At 38.7% G+C, this 23396-nt stretch overlaps 1 protein-coding gene across 1 annotated transcript; it reads right to left on the bottom strand.

The window, feature by feature from the left end:
* Window positions 1-2644: 2644 nt before the first annotated feature.
* LOC149240296 (transcription termination factor MTERF8, chloroplastic-like) lies at window positions 2645-4103 on the bottom strand. The gene has a single exon (XM_089373677.1). The coding sequence runs from the start codon at window positions 3998-4000 to the stop codon at window positions 3005-3007; it is 996 nt and encodes a 331-aa protein (XP_089229803.1). The 5' UTR covers window positions 4001-4103; the 3' UTR covers window positions 2645-3004.
* Window positions 4104-23396: the final 19293 nt, after the last annotated feature.

Raw genomic sequence — 23396 nt, 5'->3', positions numbered from 1 at the left:
TCCAAAAACAATGCTGCAAGCTATGAGGCCATTGCCATACAAGTAATAGTATACAAATGACAATCATCAAGTTCAATACCACTAAATAGTAGACACAAGATCATCATCAAGAGCTACAGTAGAATATGTTTAAGTCGAGGATGCTCAGAATGCATCAGTATCAATGATGATGTGGACCTAATGGAAGCACGAGTTGTCACATGCATGCTATGCCTATTGGTTCCTTGGATGTATTGATCCATCTATGCACCACATAATCTGCTTCATGTGTCGATATCAAAATGCCACAAATTTCAGTCTACCATTATGTTGGATCATATCGTAACACATTGATCTAGATCAAGGATTTTCTTATCATTGAGCTCTAATTCATTTATTGTTTACTCCTGAAGTATTCTGCATTTTGAAGAAATCTAAAATTCTGTTTCTCCATATGAAATCCAATGAGTTGAATCTCAAACATCCTGAGTATTTCATGGTAATGTTAAAAATTTAAGTAAAAGATGTGCAAATTAAAGAAATGTCACTTTACTTTAAGAATTTAACATTACATTAATGCAACATTGTTAGGGTTGAAACACTTACTCAAATTTCATGTAACTGGTGGTTGTGCCTAAAACAATTTAGTCAAAACCGGTTATCACCGGTAAAAATCGGGCAAATGTCTGACTATTTAGGCTTCGGATACGGCAGCTAACTAGTTTGAGGTTACCGTCTGATGGTAAAACTATGGGCGCAACACATGAAATCTGTCCCTGGTTTAGTGATATGAGTTGGTGCATGCCACAATCATGTCCGGCATCCTTATCATCAAAGGATATAATTTGTGGTTGATGCTCCCATGAAGTCTAATTAAGATATAATATGGATGAGTTATTGTGCATTATGAGTAACAGTTATGGACCCAAAGAATGCACTGACATGCTTATTACTATCGCTGTAAAAGCCAAGCCCAAACCAACCAAGTCTATCAACAGCAAACTGATATCTCTGTAATAACATGTTGATGATATCTCTGTAATAACTTGTTGATCTATAGTTCCTAAAATTTTCTTCTCGAAATAACAACATTATGATAACAACAGACTTACCTATAACAGCCGTAGATTCAGCTATAACAATAATAGATTTTACAGCGCAAAACAATAATTTGGAGTACTGGTCTGCTTTTATGTTAACCTAAAATAATCATAACAAACACCACAACTGCAATTATAGAAACTGGGAAACCAGGTAGTGAACAAGATTGCAGAAATCTTCAACAAACATTATTGATAAAATAGACTATTCAACTGCACATAAGACAAGAAAATTTTCATAAGAACGTATGGTCACAAGCTCAGGCCCAAGAGCTCTCTCACAGATTCCCATACAAGCGTTCACCCAGATATCCCTACTCTAAGCCTATGAACTTTTTTATAATGAGAACTCTCACTTTTACTTCATTATCTTTCTCAGCTAGACCAACTGAAAAAATCTTGAAGAAAGCCTTGGCAGGAAAGACTGCATGATCAGTGCTGGACATGTGAAATTTTAAACTTATTAAAAAGGTAGATCTCATCATTAACTTTCACACCATTTTAGAAAGACGGCACTATAGATCAACTAAAAAATCTTAAAGAAAGCCTTGGCAGGAAAGATTGCATGATCAGTGCTGGACATGTGAAATTTTAAACTTATTGAAAAGGTAGATCTCATCATTAACTTTCACACCATTTTAGAAAGACGGCACTATAGATCAACTAAGTGATGAAGGGGCAAAAGGAAGCAAATTTCGACTAGTTATAAGAATGACGGCTACCTCCTTAGCAAGTTTCTCAAATACGAGGCTGCTGATTCTGATCCATTAGGCTTGTCAAATTCTTCTTGCCAACATCCCAAAGGGGAAAAATATTATGCAACAGGTTATCCCAGATGTGCACAGCTCACTGTAGATGTTGCACTGAAAACTAATGAAGAAAACAGCAAGAAAGCATTTGCAAATAGTTTAAACCCAATATGACCAAAAATATCAATGGTTCCCATCCCTCATCTGGTGGAGTGTCACCTCGTCTGCCTATTTGGAAGGCACCGTGCAACAAGAGTTGACAAACTTCTATGAATATTTGCCGGACCAAGGATAAGTGAGCGTCCAACCACATTCGGACGAGGGAAGGTGTCAATGATTGTTTGCCTAGCCAATCATGCATCAGAAGCTGTGTTTTAGAGTAGGGGCTAGGGTTCTGCTTTACAAGACGTGTGATTGAAATGGATCTCATTCCATTACCGCTAGGAATAGTCTATGATAGCAGCAAGAAAAGTCATTACCACAAACCTTTTTTTCCCAAGCAAAGAAACAGAGACCATTGACAAAGCACAAAGAGAAAGTGTGCAAACTAGTGTCTAATGTTTAGCTTGTATTTGAAATGTATTAATTCCAGTTAAGTTTCATAGATATAGCAGATGTGGAAACAATAAGATCATACTACTGTAAGAAAACATAAGAATTTAAAGTCCCTACGTCTGCCTATGAGATTTGAATATTTAATTTACAAGTTAACCATGATTCAAACAGTAAAAAAATTCACATCTATCCCATCACATTTTAAAGGGAGGGAGCAATGCATGATTGTTGCAAAACTATTAGCAAAAAAACAAATTATCTGGTGATGCGAGTTTCATTTTTCATGTTTCAAAAACGTGTTACCTGATGCATTCCAAGAGGCATTTCTCTGTGCTTGTATTACAACTCAGTATACTTCAATAGTGTATGTTGATCGTGATTGTGATAAACTGGCCAAAACAAGATCCCAGGCCTCAACTGACTGTGTCATGACCCAGAGTGATAATATATAAATATATACACTAATTCGCAGCCATTACTCATGCGGGCTGGAGGGATCATGGGACTGGATCATAACAGACAGATGATCCTTGGTTAGTGTTCTTAAACCTCTTTCAATCAACAAGGGAAATGCGATACAATCTAACCCTGACCAAAACAGAAACCCGAATATCTAGTCTTTTACGAGCAAGAAAGCTTGCCACTGTAAATTTCAAGTAACTTCCGGGTTTGAGGACTGCACTGGACATATTTTTCGCGGAACTTACGCTCACTTAAACAAAGCGCACTAATGAAACTATGAGGATGCTTGGGAGGTTGCATTGCACTAAGGGCACTCAACACCTTGTAACGAGGCTTGATTCTACACTCCAAGCTGAAACAAGACACTAACAGAGGATACGAAAAAATAAACTTTGCAGGAAACCCTGCAGTATGCATCAAAAAGTCCATGTTCTTCTGCACCTTATCCATGGAAGCTTTTAATATAAGTGGGTGCCTCCTAACAAGCTCCTTGATGTCATCTTCAAGGAGGCCAAAACTTGTCAAATGCTTCAATTTCTTTTCCCAAAATTCAGGCCCGTTTCGTTTAGGTAGAATAAGAGGTGCCAATTTGAAAACACTTGAGACATCAGCCTCTGATCCAAACAGGTTTTGAAGATACTGGATATTGGGACGCAGAGTTTTCTCGAGACTCCCGTTAAGCAATCTGGATCCATTGGATATGACATTTCCCAAGTCTTGTGCAGAAAGGCCCAATGTTTTCATGAACTCAATCTTGGGTTTCAACTGCCGATCAGCATTGAGAAAAAGAATAGCTGGGTTTCTGGTAATAGTCTTCCTTACCTGGTGCTCTGTGAACTCCGAATCTCTCAGTAACTGTACCGCTTGTTGGGCTGTGTGAGCTGATCTCGTCGCAACCAAGGATGGCCTTGCTTTAAGGATAGTTGAGAGCTCAGACTGACACAACCCACATTCGTTGAGTAAGAATTCTGAAACGGGGCATGTGCTATCGGCTTCAGGGTAGCTTGTGGACTTGTCTTTATCAGCAATAGTTGTAGAAAGTCGTGATAATTTTAACAAAATAATCCGGAGAAATGGTGAAGATGGTGCTGCAACAGCTGCCGCCAGGGAGTGACGCTGAGATCCCAAAGATGAAGCCAAGTACTGGGCGAACATGGCGATCGCTGAAAATATGAAGTTAGGGATTTGTCCAATATGATCCCTTAACAAATTGCTTCAAAGAGGATTGGTGGGATTCGTACAGAGATAAACATGTTTATTATATGAAAGGGAAGGGGATTAGGGCAGGAAAGATATAAGTTACATATGAAAGGTAGGGTATTGGGAAAGAAAAAGGAATTTATGCTTGAAGCGTTCGTCTCTTTCTACAATTTTTTTTTTTATTATCATCTTAATGTTAAAGGGATGAGGATATGAATTTCAACTCTAAGCATCCTTAAGTTTTTATAATTTTAACTGGTTTTAATCAGTTTAATATTAACATTAAAAAAAATTGTTATTAATTTTTTTTAAATAAAATATCATATTATATTGCATCATATAAACAAGATTACATAAAGATAAGGATTATTTAAGTTGTAAGGGTTATTAAAGCCATAATAATAATAATAATTATATTTATATCCAATTAATAACCACAAAGTAGGTCAAAAGAACTGTTGAGTACACTGATGTATATACAAACCGGGAGAACCAAACTGTCTTCTATAAAAGATACAATGCATGAAGTAAATTAAAGATACAATGCATGAAGTAAATCAACATCTGGCCTTAGCAGAGAAGATCCAGGACCTAAAAGGTCTGAGGATCAGACCCATCTCTCCTAACATCTGAGGCTGAATGAATAACGCCGAAGAAACTCAACAATGTCTGTTGGCCCGATGAAGAGTCGATGGCAAGTGCAGATTGTCCACTAAATCATGTCCTGGGGGGGTTCACATGTTGTTGAATGTTGGAGGACCTAGTTTGTCTCCTAGGAACGAATCTGAGACGGAACTGTTGCTGAGATCTTGTGTAGCAGGGTGAAGTCCCACGGATCCTCACTGATCTGGAGTCTGGATATGCACCGGTATCAATCGATCTCTTGGTGCCCCTGTTTGAAGGTAGTACCTTGAAAAATGTCGTGATCCTCTGTGTGGGGTCTGGTCTGATGGGAGGTTGAAGAATATGCACTCGGAACCTAAGAGCCTCCTGCATATATATGAAGAGTCGATGGCAAGTGTAGATTGTCCACTAAATCGTGTCCTGGGGGGTTCACACGTTGTTGAATGTTGGAGGACCTAGTTTGTCTCCTAGGAACAGATCTGAGACGGAACTGTTGCTGAGATCTCGTGTAGCAGGGTGAAGTCCCACGGATCCTCACTGATCTGGAGTATGGATACGCACCGGTATCAATCGATCTCTTGGTGCCCCTGTTTGAAGGTAGTACCTTGAAAAATGTCGTGATCCTCTGTGTGGGGTCTGGTCTGATGGGAGGCTGAAGAATATGCACTCGGAACCTAAGAGCCTCCTGCATATATAGGGCCAAACATCTTTGATCGGGGTACCTGAAAAAGTCGACGAGGGTCCGAGAATCTCTGAACAAGTAATGAAACATTCCTCTGATCTCGTAATAGACAGGGCATCCAAGGATGAAGTGCACCTCGGTCTCCACTTCCTATAAATGACATACCTGGCAGAGTCTGTCTAGTCTATCCACTTGGTGGTCTGTCTCTACCAGAAGTCTATGAGAACCTACTCTAAAATGGCCTAGAGGAATGCGAAGAGCATGCATCCAGTGGTGAAACATATATTGGGGTCTAACAATGAGCCCGTCTCTCAACTCCAAGAAGTGCTCAGCATAGAAGGCCATCTTTGGGCGCAACCCTCCTGGAGGATTGACCCAGGTGACCTGGACAAATTGCCTGTAGAAGTCCTCCTTGATGATCTTGTTTAGCTCCTGTCTAGTAGGTAAAAGGTGACTAGTAGCATCTAAGGAATATTAGAAAAGAGGGAGACAATCCAACTGAATTCCCACTAACTCTAAGAGGTTTGAAACTCATGTAAACCAACATCTAGCTCGACCTGAGGGAGTAGAACAGGCAATAGTCTCAAAAGAGCAATATGACAAATAAGGATAATGGTCCCTACTCTTTATCGAGTCTGCCAAGCCCTGGACACGATGCAAGAATGAAACCAATCTGAAGACCGTCTCAAGCCGAAAAGGCTGAGCTCCAAACTCTGCAAGGATGATGTGTTGTGGCACTGTTAGTTTGCACCTAATGATGCGGTGGAGAAGAAGAATCTGGACTCTCTCAGCTGAAGCCCAGTCTGACTCAAGTAAAGACAGTCCCCAAATCTCTTAGCCATATAGAACAGTGGGACGAATCAAGGTGTCCATGAGGCTCATCTTGGACGAGATGTCCTGGAAGTGATGTCGAAAGCACTGTCTCTCGAGAAGGCTAAGGATCCATATCCTTTGTTGATCTGAGGCTGAAGCGTTGGTCACAAACTTAAGCGAGGACCTGAAAATTGCACCCCCGAGTAATTATATGTGCTGGTGATCTCAATCTCCTCCCCTCTGAATAGAAAGCGAAGGTCTGAGGCTTTCTTCACCCCATTGAAGATCATAACCTTGGTTTTACCCAAGTTGACCGTCAACTATCAATGGTCACATAACAGAGCTAAGGCATCCAGTTGCCTTTGTAATCCTTCTGGGGATGAGGAGAGGAGGACCACGTCGTCAGCAAAGAGTAGAATAGATATCAGAACCTGGTGAAGAAGGCAGTGATCAGTGTCCTGGATATGCTCGTGTAGAAATGCTTCCAACTCATCAATATAGATCCCAAACAAGGTAGGGGACAATGGAAAACCCTATTTAACCCCAATAGTGCTTCGAATGAAATCAGACATCCCATGGGCTGCGTGAAGACGACCAAGAACGAACTCATATAGGCGCATAATAGCGATCAATAGGGTTGCAGAAATGCCAATATCTCTGAGTCTCTGGAGCAAGGCCTCCCTCGGAACAGATTCAAAAGCTTTCCAAAAATCTACGAAACAACAGTAGACTTTTGAAGAGCGGTGTTGTGCCTCCTTAATCATGGCGCAAAGGGTGAAAATGTGGTCAATGGTCTGATGATCCAGTCGGAAAAATGCTTGTCCCCTAGCTCTGAGTTTTCTCTGCTCAAGGTCACTGGAGAGCTTCCTATGTAGAACAGTAGCATACAACTTCAAGAACATGTAACCCACCATGATCGTTCTGTGGTTATTGGGATTTGATATGGAACCTGATTTGTGGATCGGATGGATGATGTGGTGTGCCCATGTCGGTGGAAAACCTTCACAAACTACATGGTTGAAGAGATCAGCCAAGTAGCTAACCAAAGCATGGAAATCGTGCTTAAAGAACTTTGCTTGGTAGACTTCCTCATCGGCTGCTTTGTTGTTGTTCATCACCCAAATGGCCTCTCTAATATCTTTGTATGAGAATAGATAATAGGAAGAGGGTGGGGAGGTAACATGAATTTGGGCCTGCCCAGGAATATCATAAAGGTTGGAAGTGTGAGAGAACATGGATGTAGGGTCGAGGTCAGGTGGAATAGGGGATCGTCAGGGGAGGATGGTACGCCAGAATTTTTTAGGGGAGTGGACAAGGAGAGCAGAAAGTTCATGTCTTCTATGGGAGACAAAGAGTTGTTTCTTGTGATGAAGGAGACGACAATAAGAAGCTTTGAGTTCGGAGTAGGAGGGTTGAGAGTGGGTGAAAGCATATCGAAGTTCTCAATGTAGAGCCTTGCATTCATCATCGTACCATTTGTTCATGGGGCAAGATCCAACTTTAGGGGAGATAGAAATGGAACGAGCGGAGTGGGGGAAGGATTTGAGTGCTGCTTCCCAAATGGCAATTGAAAGACAAGTGTATTTAGTGGAAGCAGAGTCAAGCAAGGAGAATTGGGTTTTTAGTGGGAGTATCTTGGATAGGGTAGAGGAGAAAATGTTAGGGTCTCCTTCGTCAAATTAGAAGGTAGTTCGGTGTGGGCCCCAAGGGGAGGGATGGGGTGGAAGGGGAAGGTCAAACCAGAGAGAGAAGGAAATAAGTGCATGATCAACAAGGGGGATGGGGGAGACTAAGAGATGGTGAACATAGCAAGTTTGTGAGAGGTTATCAACCACTTCGTTGAGTACACAAGTAACAACAAAAACATCAACCACTTAGGACAACAACAACAATAATCATTATAAAAAACAAACACAACAACATATAATCTCCACCAACATTGACCATAAGCACCAACACAAAGTGAAATAGAACTGGGACCCTCATAGTTGACCATGTCAAACTTCACAAGAGGATCTATCCAACACCATTCATCAAAAAACCATGTAGCAACCTGTAAAACTAGGGCACCACTGGAATGACATGTCAGAGAGTTGTAGACCATATGAAGTCCTCCCACAAACACCAAACACAGTTGGCTCGAGCTTCATCCCAAAAAATGCCAACTGTCAACACCAAACATCACGACAGCCACCAAAAGGGAATAAAGGTTTGCAACCAAACATCAAAGATAGAGCAAACAATGCATAGTATGCCTACTAGACCAATACTCCAACTGCAGAACCATCCAAAAAGTGCACCCAGAAAAGGCCACGAAAGACAATCAAACCAGACAACCCGCACCATACCCATGCACCTCAAAATAAGATAAGACCAAAAGAACAAGAGACATCTCTAGTTATTCAAACATAGGGATCGAGGGGTTCAGGGAGCTTGTAAACATAGTTCTAGTAGGGTCTCCAAAAGGATCGGTGAGATCCCCAGAATATCTATCAAAAACCAAAGGTTTTTCCACTTAACACAGGCGTGCATCCATATCATTAACCTTAAATCTCACATTTCTGAGAATTCCCTTTATGTCTTCCAAACCAAAGAAAATGTTGTAGTTATGGATATGATTGTCTTTAAAAACTAAGTGAAACAAAGGATCCAACTGCAGCCGCATGGATTAGGAATTCAAGTAAATATTTTTCCTGCATTTTGTTAGGGTCTCAGACCCCTAGCAAATTTGCATTAATAACCTTTTAGTCTGCAAAATAGGGGTGTTCCCCAGATTCCTTAGATTCCAGAACTATAATCTCCCTTCGCACCTTCAAGGATACAACATCAAAGATAGAAGCAATGGAGTTACCTACAAATGGTTGATGTCATCTGATCCCCGCTTGACCAAAACCACCCCGGCGACTAACCATGTGTTGTCGGGGAACCATAATTGCCAACACCAAGAGACTATGCAGATAGCCAACTAAAGAGCCATGATTTACAATATGAACCACACAGACAAACCACTGAACCGTAAAGACTTGACCCTAGGACAAGAGTATCAGCCCCCATAGACCAGAAGAGAGGGTGTAATGTAGTAGTTAACCACTGGGACACACCTAGGACTACAATACCGACCCCAAGAAACAGATTGCAAGGATTGAATTTTTTTTTATACCCAAGTTCCCCAACTTGACCCCAGAACTGTAGCAGGAGGGGAAAAAACCTCTAAAACAACACGGGAAAGGACAGAAAGTGAAAAATATAACCTCTAGCCACCAACAACTGATACGATGATGAAAAAACAAAATACAATTATTGGGATACCAATCTATAAAACAAACTTGCACCCATTGAAGCAATATAGATCAAGACTTATAACCAAAGTGAAAAATTACTAGAATACCAACAGTCGTAAACCAACACCAAACAAGGGTATGAGATACTTGAGAATTATGACTCCCAAAGATGTGCATTTAACATAACTGCCACCAACTCAAAAATCGACCCTTGCATTGCAGAGTGCAAGAAGAGAACGAAATACATGGTTGTGTCACACTAACCACCATGGATAATACCAACATAGAAAATAGACAGAAACTCCTTGAATTGCCACCACTACCAACACCACAAGGGGAGTATTAATATGCACCATAACCTATACTATTAAAACCTCACAACAGATAACCATAAAACCAGAAGTGTGGGGGTGGGTGGTGTACCTCACCTCCATTGTAACTCACAGGTCCACTTTGCCACCCCACATGCATGAATTTAATGTGGGGGGATGTCGAATGTATATCCCAAATCCCACCTCCATCATCTTGCCACGCCATGTGAATTGATTGCCAGATGTCCACCTTCATTACGAGTTTCAATGGGTTCATTAATGTCATAGCAGGATTAGTTAATGGCACCCTCATTGGAAGATATCTAGACAAGGAAGCTTTGTTTGCATTCACCTTATGTTTTATAAGATGAATTTCAGTGTGTGTATTACTTGAAGGCCATGATTCATTCAAATTAAAGTTCTTACACTTGCACCCCAAATTTGCTAATAAATTTTCGACCCTATTCCCTCCATGCCGAGTATGATGAGAAATAATGTAATTGAACTTTGGTATCAAACCATTTATACTAGAAACAACATCCTCAAACCTCCAGTGATGCACTATTTTATGAACGGGTTTCTCGTTCGAAAGTTTTTGTATACATTGAATTACTACCTGAGAATCACCATCCACTTGCAATAACTGGAAACCTTCTCGGATAGCAATAATAAGGCCTCTCTCCACAGCCATAATTTCAGCTAAATTATTGTTGCAATCCCACAAGAAATCGAAAATTGTTGCAATGGCTGAGAATTTTCATCCTGGAAAATCCCTCCACAGCCTGCAACTCTTGGGTTCCCTTTGGAGGCCCCATCAAAGCTCATCTTGATAAAGGAGCTCAAGGTGGAGAATAGGAGTTAGAAATTGAAGGATAAAATGCTTTCGCCGATGGAAGTGAAGAAGGGATCATTGAAGGATCAAAATTGAGGTTTTTCATAATAACTGCTTCAGAATCCTCCACCTGCCAATTATCCGTAGACCAAGAAGAGGCAAGAATGGTCTCTCAAATATTCAATATGATCAAATCCTTGAGCACCAAAGTTGATTGATTCTTTGGGCCAAATTTTTGAAAAATCCTCTCTTTCCATAAGTTCCAAAGAATAAAACCTAGTGCAAGCATCCAATCATGAGAAATAATATGGTTTTTAAATTTCTGGCAGTACTATTGATCCAACATAATATTAATATTCTCTGAGAAGGGATGCTCCATGCCAAAAATATGAGGAAGGAGATCCCAAATTTCCACCAAAAAAGAGCATGAAAGAAAAATATGTTCTACTGTCTCTTCAACTTGTAAGCAAAGAAAAGATAAGGATGGATCCTCATATCCCTTTTTATGAATATGATCCCAAGTAAGAAGCCCCAAACCCATGCAAGTAATCATAAAAGGGTAGAAATTTTTGGCCACCACATTCTAGCTCATATTTGAGACCACAAGACTACGTTCTCCATTTTCAAAAAAATTGCAATAAAGGAGTAAGCCTCTTTTAGAGAAAAGGAGCCTATCGATTGTTGTACCCATCATAAAACATTATCATTCTAAGAAATCCTAATATGTCTATCTTCTAGTGTCCTTTTAAGATCCTCCCATGGTAGTGTAGTCGAAGTAGGAGGCCAATCATCTTTGTATTTCCACCGTCGCCATAATTGATTAACCTCCAGAGGTTTTCAATAATTAGCAACACTCACTACACCTAATGAGTGGGTAAAAAAATTAATAGAACAAAGACTATCTTTATCATCCAAACAAGGTAACTGCTACTAGACATCCTCCCAAAAAAAAGTTGTCTCCCCTACTTTTATATCCTATAAAGCATGTTTTCTCACTACATCCTTATAGCCCTGCACCCACTTTCAAATACACGAACCTGGAATATTACCATCAAAGCGCAATTGACCCTCCTATTTATCCAATGGGGACATACTTACAGAGCTATAAGTGCTTCCATAATTCACGACCCCCCTTAACCCAAAGCCACAAAATTTTTATACCAAAAGCTTTATTGACCAGTTTAGGGTCCTGTAACCCTAATCCACCAGCAGATTTTGATTGGATCAATTTATCCCAACCTACAAGTGACTAATTTCTAGCTTTAGTAGAACCTCTCTAAATAAAATCACACCACAAGGATTAAATCCTATTATAGGATGTTTTCGAGATTGGCATCACAACTAGTTGGTAATTTGGTAATGCCTGTAATCTTCCTGCAAAATTGAGAGCATGAAATGTCAATTATTAATTTTCAAGGATATTCTAGATAAAAGGTCTTTCCGATAGGATACATGGTTTTGATATAGCACCAGTGGACCCAAATATTTAGAAGGTAACTAAGCCTCGGGAAATCCAATATTCAAGTCAAATGACTCTAAATAGAATATTGACAATTAAAACAGAAAATATTGGTCTTGTCTTTATTAACTAGAGTTCCTAAAGCCACCATGGTGGTCTATAGGATTCACCATATTCCTTTCACTTCCTTTAGAGTAGGAAAAACAAAGAGAACAACATCATCAATGAATCATTGATGTGTAATTGATAGATTTTCTCCAAACAGTCATAACCCAAAAATGTGACCCATTGAACATAATTTACTATAAAATCTCCCAAGCCCTTCCACAACGAAAATGAAAATAAAGGTGATAGAATATCACCTTACCACAAACCTCTTGAAGATTTGAAGATATAAGATCCATATCCATTAACCAAAATAGAGAAAAAGGGAGGTGATATAAAAGAACTTACCCATGAGATCCACTGCGCTCAAAACCCAAAAGCAGTTTAAACTTGTAACAAATAATCCCAACTGATTCTATCATAGACCTTAGACAAATCCATTTTAATCACCATACCTAGTCATTTGGATGCTCTAAGGGAGTGAATGATTTCCTATGCAATAATTATACCATCTAAGATGTGTCGTCCCTCTACAAAGCCAGTTTGTGCCAAAGAAATTAACTATGGAAGTAATGGCTTCAAAAATTTCACGATTATTGTAGAGATGATTTTTTAGATCACATTACACATGGCAATAAGCCGAAAGCCACTAGGCTCCTCTGAATGTCCATATTTCAGTATAAGTGTTAAAAATGTTGCATTAAGACCTTCCCACAACCACTGTGTCTGGCACAAATCCTCCACCAATTCATGAATCTCCATACCTAAAAACCCCCAACATTCTTTAAAAAAGTCTAAGGTGAAACCATCCAGACCTGGAGATTTATGATGCAACATTTCCATAACAACCATCTCCACATCCTGGATCGATATTGGTCACATGAGAGCTAGGTTTTGTTCCTTACTAATAAGTCGAGTGATATAGTGAAGGATTGAATTAATAGTTTATTGTCAATTATGAGAATTCTCTGACAAAATATCATGATAATATCGAACCAATTCATTTTCAATTTCTGCATGCAAAATCCTTTTGTCCCATCATCACCAATAATGGAAAAAATCCAGTTATTATGATGATGTTGTAACATCAAGTTGTGGAAAAATTTAGAATTCCTTTCACCCCCTTAAGCCACTGAACTCTAGATTTTTATTCCAAAGGATTTCTTCCTGGTGCCATCTTTGTTCCAATTTATGGAGGGTAAGATCTTCCTTTATGATTAGTTCAAGAGATCAACCTTCTACAATCATTTGTTGTTCAACCCTTCGCATATGATCTTCTAATAAAGCTCTTTCTTCAAAAATGTTGCCAAAATTTTGTTTATTCCACAATTTGATATGGGTTTTCAAAGCCTTGAGCTTTAATTGGAATGTGTGCATTTTGTTCTTACCTCTCGCAACAATTTTCAACCACCATTTTTTTAATAGATCCACAAAACCAGACACTCACAACCAAAGGCTCTCAAATTGAAAAGGGTGATTCCATGGAGCTTCCTTCAAATCCAGTTCTAGCCTAATCGGTCAGTGATTGGACCCAAGACATGGTAATATTTTTGCTTCGACAAAAATATCATTATGCAACACTTCTTCAGAGAGGAAAAATCGATCCAACCAACTTGCAATTTGGTGTCATCCTACTCGTCTATTTTCTAAGTATAAAGACCATTTACAGTTGGAATATCTACCAATTGCAGTTTCTCAATGAATCTGTCAAAAGAGGCCAATTTTGGGTCTAATTTCTAAATTCCTCCTTTTTTCTCCTTCATGTATCTTATTAGATTGAAATCCCCACCAACAATCCATAATTAATCTATAACATACCTCTTAGTTGCCAATTTTTTTTCCAAAAAATTAAGCTTATGCCCTACCATCAAAGGACCATACACTGCTTTTAAAGAGACGAGCTCTTTGGTTCCGAAATAACGAAACCTACTAGTTAAGATTTGTGGACAAGCCATCCAATCCTAAAAAAATACTTCTAAAGAGCTCAACAAAACCACCAAACCACCAACAGTACCCCGCGCGTCGAGAGCCATTATTTGACACCCTTTCCAACATTTTTCACAAATTGGTAGCAGTGTCTCCCACAGGAGTTTAGTTTCCTACAAGATTACAATTATTGGTTTCTCCATCCTGATCATATCCCTGAGGCATCATTGCTTCCCTTTTCTATTTAACCCCCTCATGTTCCATGATAAAATATTCATGATAAATATTTTTGTGATGGGGAAAAAACCTCTGGGATAGCATTAACTTGGCCGGAGTTCACTAACTCCTCCCATGTATTATGTAGCGTTTCCCTTTTTTATTTGTGACCTTTATTTTTGGTATATTTTGACAAGTCCTTCATCAAAATATATTTCCCTTTCTCCTTCAAGCTTGAATTGAATGAACTCCTTGACCTTCTCTAGAGGACTGCCTCCGTTTGGTCTTCCAATTAATAAAAATTACAACATACTGCTCCTGATTCTCCTTAGACAATTCTACTAAGTCTTGCTCTGCCCAATCATTCAAAAATCGAAACAAAACTCATTCTTCTCCTGAAAGTTCTTCCAAATTTTTCTTTGCCAACACAATAACTTCCTCAATTCCAGGTAAATCAAAGTAATTAGAATCTTCATCATTAATAACCTCTTCTAGTAATTTCCACTTTTGGGGTTGCTTTTCTTGCGAGGATTCCAAAGTGTGATCAGAAATAGGAGTGTCATCCTAGATGTTAGAGTCCTCCTCCATTGTCTCCAAGGTCGAAAAGGTATTCTTATCCCCAAGTTCAAGGCATGTGTATTTTGACCACGTTGGGTGCACCGTCTTGTAATAACCCTCATAAACCCATCATTTCCCACTGATCCACTAAGAGTTTGATCCTTCCTTTACAACGAGAAGTCCCAGAACAAATGACCATGCTCATGGAAATGTCGACACCAAAAAGGTACATGCTTGTAATCTGTTGTTTGGGTCCAAATCTCACCCTGGTAATCCAACTCTATAGATTCCGACAAAGGTTGTGAAATATTCATATACACACATAAACGAGCATAAGACATGTTCTTACCCATCCTAGCCACCTCTGAAATATTTACAAAATGCCCCAAAGCATGCCCAATACCTTCCAGAATTTTAGGAATCTAGAAATCAATAGGAAGAGAATAAAGTCTTACCCATACCGGCACCGCCAAAAATTCCTGTTTATCTATATTAAAGCAAGCTTCCTAGTGTTTGATATATAGACCTGCATTATTATAGAAATAAGGCCCTCCCTCAAAAATCTCGGCTTTATCCTCCAAGTTCACAGAAATGGTTGAAAGAAACCCTTGGGCCACAATTGTAAGTCCACTTTACCCTTAGGTTTCCATGTTTGTTGGATCCACCTCTCTAATTCTCTCTGAGAAGGCTAACTTCCAATAAATTTACATATGAAAGCATGATCACACATACATTTACGGTGATCCTCCAAGCACATAGGAGGTATTACAAATCTAGGGTTTTGAGGAGCCTTCAAAATGCATTGTCCTCGTAAACCCGCTTGTCATTTATTGCCAAGAATAGGAGACTACTGAAACCCAAAACTTCTCCCAGTGGGTTACTTCCTTCCAGAGGGTTACTTTTATCCCCTGTTTGAATTGATTTTCCTGCCACTATATTTGGGAAAGAGGGGTAGCCCTCCTACCTTGACACTCATCCATAACTCCTTCACAAACCACAAAAGTGAATCAACCTTCAAATAATGAGTTGAAAAATAGGAACCATATCAAACCCTAAGACGAAAGAATGTTAATATTAACAGTGCCAAATAAATAATGTTGACGAGTAAGCAAACATTTTGGTTGTATTTGATGAGACCCATCAAATTTTATCTTTCGAGTGAAAGATTGAATAAATAAATATAATCGTTTAGTAATTAATTTATTAGTAATAAAAGAAATATTTTTATGGATGTTTTTATTATTTTTATTTTATTAATTTTAAGAATTTGCTTTACAATTTTTTTTCTATTTTTTAAATTATAATATTATTTTATAAGTTAAAATGAACTAAGTGGAATGATATTACTAAGGAAAGGAATTGGAATTAGGAGATTTGTGCAAAAGATACACAATGAGATAAGTTATGGAATTTAGTGTAGAAGTTAATTTAAATCACTATTGTAAAACAAGTTGTATTTGATATAGAAAGCATATTTAAATTTTTTATTATGTTGGTAAAATCATGTTCAAAGGGGTTGGATTCGATGGTGGAGAGCAAGGAGTCTTTCACCATTTGGTAAGATTCAATTTCAATGAGGGATTAATCTAGGGCCATGTGGGCACCTTGAGTTATCAATTGAATGTGTGGTTGCACCCAGAGAGACCATATCAAATAGTTTTGTGACTGATGCACACATAAGTGGATCAATGCTCACCCCATGTTCTCATTTCTTAATAAAATCCCCGAAGGACAACTCAATTAGTAATTGTTGTGATATGGAGTATTATGTAAACTATAAATTCAAGGTTCAAACTCCCCCAATTAACCTATGTTTCGAGAATACAATTTTCTATATTATAGATCAACATGTTGTTACAAAGATATCAATTTGTTGTTGATGGACTTGGTCGGTTTAGGCTTGGATTTTTCAACGATAGTAATTAGCATGTTAGTGTAGTCCTTGGGTCCATAACGTTTAGACACATAATGCATAATAACTTATCCATACTATATCTATGAAGTAGGCTTCATGGGAACATTGACCACAAATTATCTCCTTTGATAATAGGGATGCCAAACATGATGGTGGCATGCCACAACTCATATCGGGAGGGGCATATGTAGGCACCAAGAGATATAGTGGTAGTAGAAAGAATCGGCCCTAGCCTACTTGTCGATTCCTCTAGTAAAAAAAAAATGTTGGTAAAATCCACCCATAAGCTTTGCTCAGACAATGGTTATTTGGCAACTAAAAAATGAACCATTAAAAAAGTAAGACTACCAAAAACTTTTCAAAAAGAAAAAGCCTCCTACATGGACCTTGGATTTGGAGGAATACTACATGTTTATTTGAAAAACCTATGAAATTGGCTCTTTAGTCAACCATGGTGTTTTCTTTGAATATCGAGAATGGCCCAATTACCCAAAGATGACAACGTACTTGAAAGTTTGCCTCCACAACTTAGTGTTGTAGATTTTTATTGTAGATTCAACAACTTATGTGATATGCTAAAACACAAGACAAGTATTTACTCTACTCTTCTCAGTGGAAACCAAAAAATGATTGATGAAAACAATAAGCAAAAAGAGGAAGAATATCAATCGCAAATAACCCAATATTTCTCTAGGGAAAGCAACTACTAAAAACCCTGACTATCTATATTGCATTAACCAGAAGATCTAAGAAGAAAATACAATGTTGTTCATCCTGAACAATTCTTGCACTAGTACAATCTAACTCTCTACTTCACAAGCCAACTCAAGCCAACACTTAGCCAATTCTGCTGCCTACCAAGCCCCTACTTCCTTGCATAATTCCTAGAGGAATCAACCCATATTTAATGGGAAATCCACTCTCCATAACTACACAATCCAAACATAGGTCCTCAACTGATTGCATGCACCATATGTATAACTCAGAAAATTAAACAATTGATAGTACACTGTCCTTGAACTCTAATCTTAACTGGGTCTTCATCTGAATTGACATGCATGAATTATTTGTGAATGAATCTTAAGTTAACTATTGTGGTACTAATCAGGTGCTCAAAAATCAAAGTGTCAGAATTTTGTTAAACTTAGCTTCAGATCAACGAGCTCATCATTCTAAATCCAACGGTGCGAACGACACTCAAATCCGAGTTCGTATGCAGAAGTTAGAGCAAGTCAAAGTTCAAGTTTGACTTTTCTACATGACATGATTGGATGATGTGGCAAGGTCTTCAACGAATGAGGAGGCGTCAAGTGGTAGACCATAATTGGATCCCACATATCACAAATTGTAGTCGCATGCGGAAAGTTGTTACAGAATCGGCTCCTGATCAGAGAAGGGTTACGATGCGATAAATCACAAATCGCAGATCGACGAAGGGAAGTACTACGGAAATCGGCTCCCAACATACTCGGGTTGCTATGCGATGGATCGCAGATCGCAATTGCACTTCGTAGAAAACAGAGTCCCGTTTTATGACTACCCGTTGGTTCTTTGCCGATTGTGATAAGTTCTTGGATGTGCTATATTTATCAGTTCCATTTTATAATGTCACCGGGTCCGCTGATATCGCAATCACACATCACCCATTTTATTCATAGATCATAAGCCTACAACACTTGTCGATTGCAATTTGCGAGAAGATCAAACAACATGTTATAGCCCGTCACATGGCAAAATTCTCGCTCGGTTAACGGTTTTCAGAGCGAAAATATGGGTTCCTGTCAGTTTTGAAGCAATTTGTGGAATGAATAGTGGGAGAACTGGGAGAGGTCATAACTTCTTCAGTTCTTATCCAAATAGGTTGCAAAAAAGAGTGAATTCTAGTAGTTTTGGCTATTTTGAACTCATTGAGATAGGTTTTAGAGGCATTTGAGCATTGTAAACACACTTTTGTTGTAATTTGGAGCATAATAGAGAGGCCCAAGCATTGGAAGCTGGACCAAGGAGACGTAGCCCAGGAGGGGTGAACTCCTCATCAAATATTTGTGTTGTGTGTTGTATTTTGATGTTCTTTGTTGTTATTTTGTTGTTGTTTAGCATATGTTTTATGTTAAATTGTTTATAACATTTACATAAGAAACTCTCATGGGAATCAGTTAATTAAGAAAAAATGGTGAATCCTTAAGCACTTGATAAGCAAATGATAAGCATATTGGGTTTTATTCTGAATGGGGAATTAGCACAACATTACTAATCTACTCCATTTCAGATCAAGTTGGTATCAGAGCACTGGTTTTTGCTTACTAGATTTGCTTGTGCAAAGAAGGAGTATTGTTTGCTAGTTTTGTGTCATGCTAACAAGGTTAAAACTCAAAAGAGGAGAAGGGAAGTTGGTTGAAAGCCCTGTAGTTGGGTCAAGTGGAAGAAGAGAAAGGTTGCCAAAGTCTTCTACACCAGTACATCCTCAAGTTGTAGAAGTTGAAGTGTGTCTTCAAAGACCATGTCTCATGAAGGAGAACCTACCATGACCGATGATGAAAGAGTATTCAAAAAGGATTTTTTGATATGAATGAGATATTTAAGGTCCTTTATAAAGAGAGGAATAGAAGATTACAAGGAGAAAGTTCCAAATCTCCCAATGGAGAAGATTCTTCAAGAGAAGGTAATGGAAAAGGAGGTAATGGGAATGGAGACAAACCTCCACCCTCTCCACCATCTTCTTCTTCACAAGCATATTCACACTCTTCCACTAATACAACCCTTATACTCATCATCATTATTCAAAAGGAACTAGTAAATCAAATTTTCTAAAACTGATGTTAAATTTGAGTTGCCCATGTATAATGTTGAAGTGAATGCAGAGAAGCTTGATAATTGGATTCTTAAGTTGGAGGTCTATTGAAGGATTCAAAATATTCAAGAGGATGATATCAAACTACAATTGGCTTCATTGGGAATGGAGGGTGCAACACTCATTTGGTGGGAAGAAAGGACTCAAGACAAAATCAAAAAACATGGTAAGATCTCTATTACTTGGTCTGATTTCATTGTTGTTATAAAAGGATAATTCTACCCTTTAGCTCATATGCAAAAAGCTATCATGAATTGGAAAAATTTCAGATAGTTAAAAGGTCAAAATGTGAAAGAGTATACTCAGTAGTTTAGGAGAAGAGATATTATGCTAGAAGTAGACTTGCAGTCACAAGATAATTTGTTGAAATACATAGAAGGTTTGCATAGCTATATTTGACACACCATCCTTATGTTTAATCCCACGAATCTTGATGAGGTTTGTGTTCAAGCTACACACCTCGAGGCAAGAGGAAAAATGTACAAGAAGAAGGTAAGAAGAATCCATTCCAGAGTGGTGAAAAAGGAAAGAAATCTAAAGGAAAGCAGAAGAAAAATGCTTCTGTTAAGAAAGAAGGGGAGAAACCCGTGTGCAAGAATTGTTCCAAAGAGGGCCATGATGAAGCACATTATTGGAAGCTTCATCTGAATTAAGACCGAAGAAATTTAACAATAAAGGGAAACATAAGACAAACGTTGTTGTACAACAAGACTTGGGTTCCAACTCAAGTGATGAAACAAAGATTGCAGCCACAGTCACTAAAGGAAAAGTCGTGGCAAAAACAAGCAAAGAGGAAGTTGTGGCAAGCACCAACGCAACAATAACTCCAACAACACTTCAAATGAAGAAAACATAATTGAGTTGTTCCATATTAGAGTTATTTCCAAACACACCAAGATTGATACGTTGTTTGACAGTGGATCCCAGGAAAATTTAATTTCTACAAACTTGGTCAAGAAGTTGAATCTGGAAATCGTGCCTCATCATAAACAATATCCGTTGGGTTGGATAACCAAGGATGAAAATCTTCAGGCAAGGAAATGCGTTTTCAGGTTTTCTATTACTGCCAATTTTGTTGATGAAGTCGAATTAGATGTAGTGTTGTTGGATATTTCTGGAATTGTGTTGGGAAGCCCATATATGTATGACCGGAAAGTCGTTTTCCATAGATTTGAGAACAAATATAATTTGTTCAAAGATGAGTGGTGGAGTATATTGTGAGATCCCATCGTAGAAAGCTTAATCTGTCTTTAGAAAGCGCAAGGCAAATGAATTGATCGTTCAATTCTAGCAAAAAACTCGTGCTCCTTATGACCAAGTAGAAGAATGACATGGAGCGTGAATCCTTTGAAGGTTGTGACATGAAGCTGAGAACCTAATTGGTTGATGTGGTCAATCAATATGGAGATGTGTTTCAAGAACCAAGGGATTGCCACCAAAAAGGGAATTCAGCACAAAATTCAGCTACAACAAGATTGTCTCCTCCCAAATATTGGTATGTATCGAATTTCAATTCTGGAAAGTTTAGAAATTAAGAAACAAGTCCAGGAATTGTTAGATAAAGGTGTAATTCGTCCTCTACTTTTCCATGTGGTTCACCAATTGTTTTGGTACCCAAGAAAGATGGAACTTGGTGCATGTGTGTAGATTATCGAGCTTTGAATAAAATTACCATAAAGAATTGATACCCATTGCCTAGAATAGATGATTTTCTAGATCAGTTGAAGCATGCAAAATATTTCACTAAATTAGACTTTAGAAGTGGATATCATCAAGTTAGAATAGTCGAGGACGATATTTGGAAGACTGCTTTTAAAACCAAACAGGTATTGTTTGAGAGGCTAGTTATGACTTTCGGTCTTTGCAACGCTCCAACTACATTCATGAGAGTTAGGAATGATGTTTTAAGACCCTTTCTTGATGAGTTTGTAATTGTCTATTTAGATGATATTTTGATATTCAACAAATCACGAGAATAACATGTCAAGCATGTGAGGAAAGTGTTGGATGTCTTAAAAAAAGAACATTTATTTCTGAAGATGTCTAAATGTGAATTCGGGAAAACTTCCTTAGTGTTTTTGGGCCACATAGTTGGAGGAGGTGCGCTGGAGATTGACCCCTCTAAAGTTTCGGTCATTATGAATGACCAATGCCCAATTCAGTCACAGAAGTAAGGAGTTTCCTGGGAGTAGCGCAGTATTGGAGGAAGTTCATTGCTAGTTTCTCTTCCATAGCAACTCCACTACATGCTTTGACCAACGTGAAGGTTGTATTCCAGTGGGGAGGCAAACAACAAAAACCATTTGATGCTTTAAAACAAAAGATCATTTTGTTGGATGTGGAGCATGATTGTTTAGAGGTCTTTTTTTCAGTCGGATGTATACCCCAGGAAGTTTGTACACCCCTCCACATGGGGGGGTGCGGGGGGGCCGATCCCCCCCTGATGGGGGGTCCGAGGGCCAGCTGTCCCATGGCGAGGGTTTGGGGGCAACGCCCCTGAAGCTAAAAACATATGTAAACTTGCCTTATAAAAGTATAGTAATTTCTAGTCAATTTGGGCCGTTCATTAGGCGGATGATCTGACGGTAGAACTTATATTTAGTTTAGGGTTTTTTGCCTTAGAAGGCAACCCCTCTCTTCATATGAGGGCATTGTATTGAGGCTGTGTAATAGATGTGTATTCTCTGAGCGAGAAGCAGAGAGGTGAGACGGTGAGAGAAAACAAAGGATATTATAGTGGATCTGCTGTAGGTTGTGTCTCTTCATTTTTCTTGATAATAGAAAGGAAGGACTGGCTGTTCGGGGTGGATGTAGCCCAACTTGGTGAACCACGTATATCTGTGTCTCTCTTGTTTTATGCTTTTTTTGTGTTTATATTTATGCAATATTTTATGTGTTCCATTGCTCCGTAATATATAATTTTCTAAAAACTGGTATCAGAGCCGAAGGTCTATTTGGTTGATAAACTCGCAAGAAAGAAGGGCTCCTCGTTCGAGTGGGAGCAATGGCAGAAGATGGTAAGTTTAGGGTCAAGAAATTTAACGACCAAAACTTCTCGCTGTGGAATATGCAGATGGAACATTATCTATATCAGAAAGATCTATACCTACCATTGGGCGAAAAAACAAAGATGCCGATGGTATGACAGATGAAAAATGGAACCTTCTCGATAGAAAGGCACTCGGAACAGTACGGTTGTGCCTCGCAGCATCGGTCGCCTTCAACATTTCGAAGGAAACAACGACAGAGGGTTTGCCTAAGGCATTGGAGAAACTATATGAAAAACCCTCAGCCTCAAACAAGGTATTTCTTATGAAACAGTTATTTAATATGAAGATGTCGGAAGGTGGATCTGTTGCAGACCATTTAAATGATTTTAATACTGTTACAAGTCAGTTATGTTCTATAGGGGTAAACTTTGATGATGAAGTTAGATCTTTGTTATTCTTGTGCTCATTACCAGAAAGTTGGAATGGTTTAGTAATGGCCATTAGTAACTCTGTTTCTAGATCTAGTAATTAAAGTTTTATGATGTTGTTAGTGCTATCCTTAGCGAGGAAATGCGACAGAAAAGCTCCGGTGAGACATCGGGTAATGCTTTGAGTGCAGAGTCTAGGGGAAGAAAAATGGAAAGAGGAAAGAGCTTAGGATATCGCAGTAAATCAAGGAAAGGCAGATCCAAGTCCAGATCAGGGATAATGTGTTGGAAATGCGGAAAGAAAGGACACCTAAAGAAAGACAGTAGATCTCGGAAGGGCAAAGAAGGAGATGCACAACA

This window comes from Pinus tabuliformis, chromosome 8 (assembly GCF_031772625.1).
Source record: "Pinus tabuliformis cultivar Carrire ecotype Pingquan chromosome 8, CPIR1, whole genome shotgun sequence".
In the NCBI taxonomy this organism is placed as follows: Eukaryota; Viridiplantae; Streptophyta; class Pinopsida; order Pinales; family Pinaceae; genus Pinus; species Pinus tabuliformis.
This window is presented reverse-complemented; position numbering and strand designations above follow the sequence as displayed.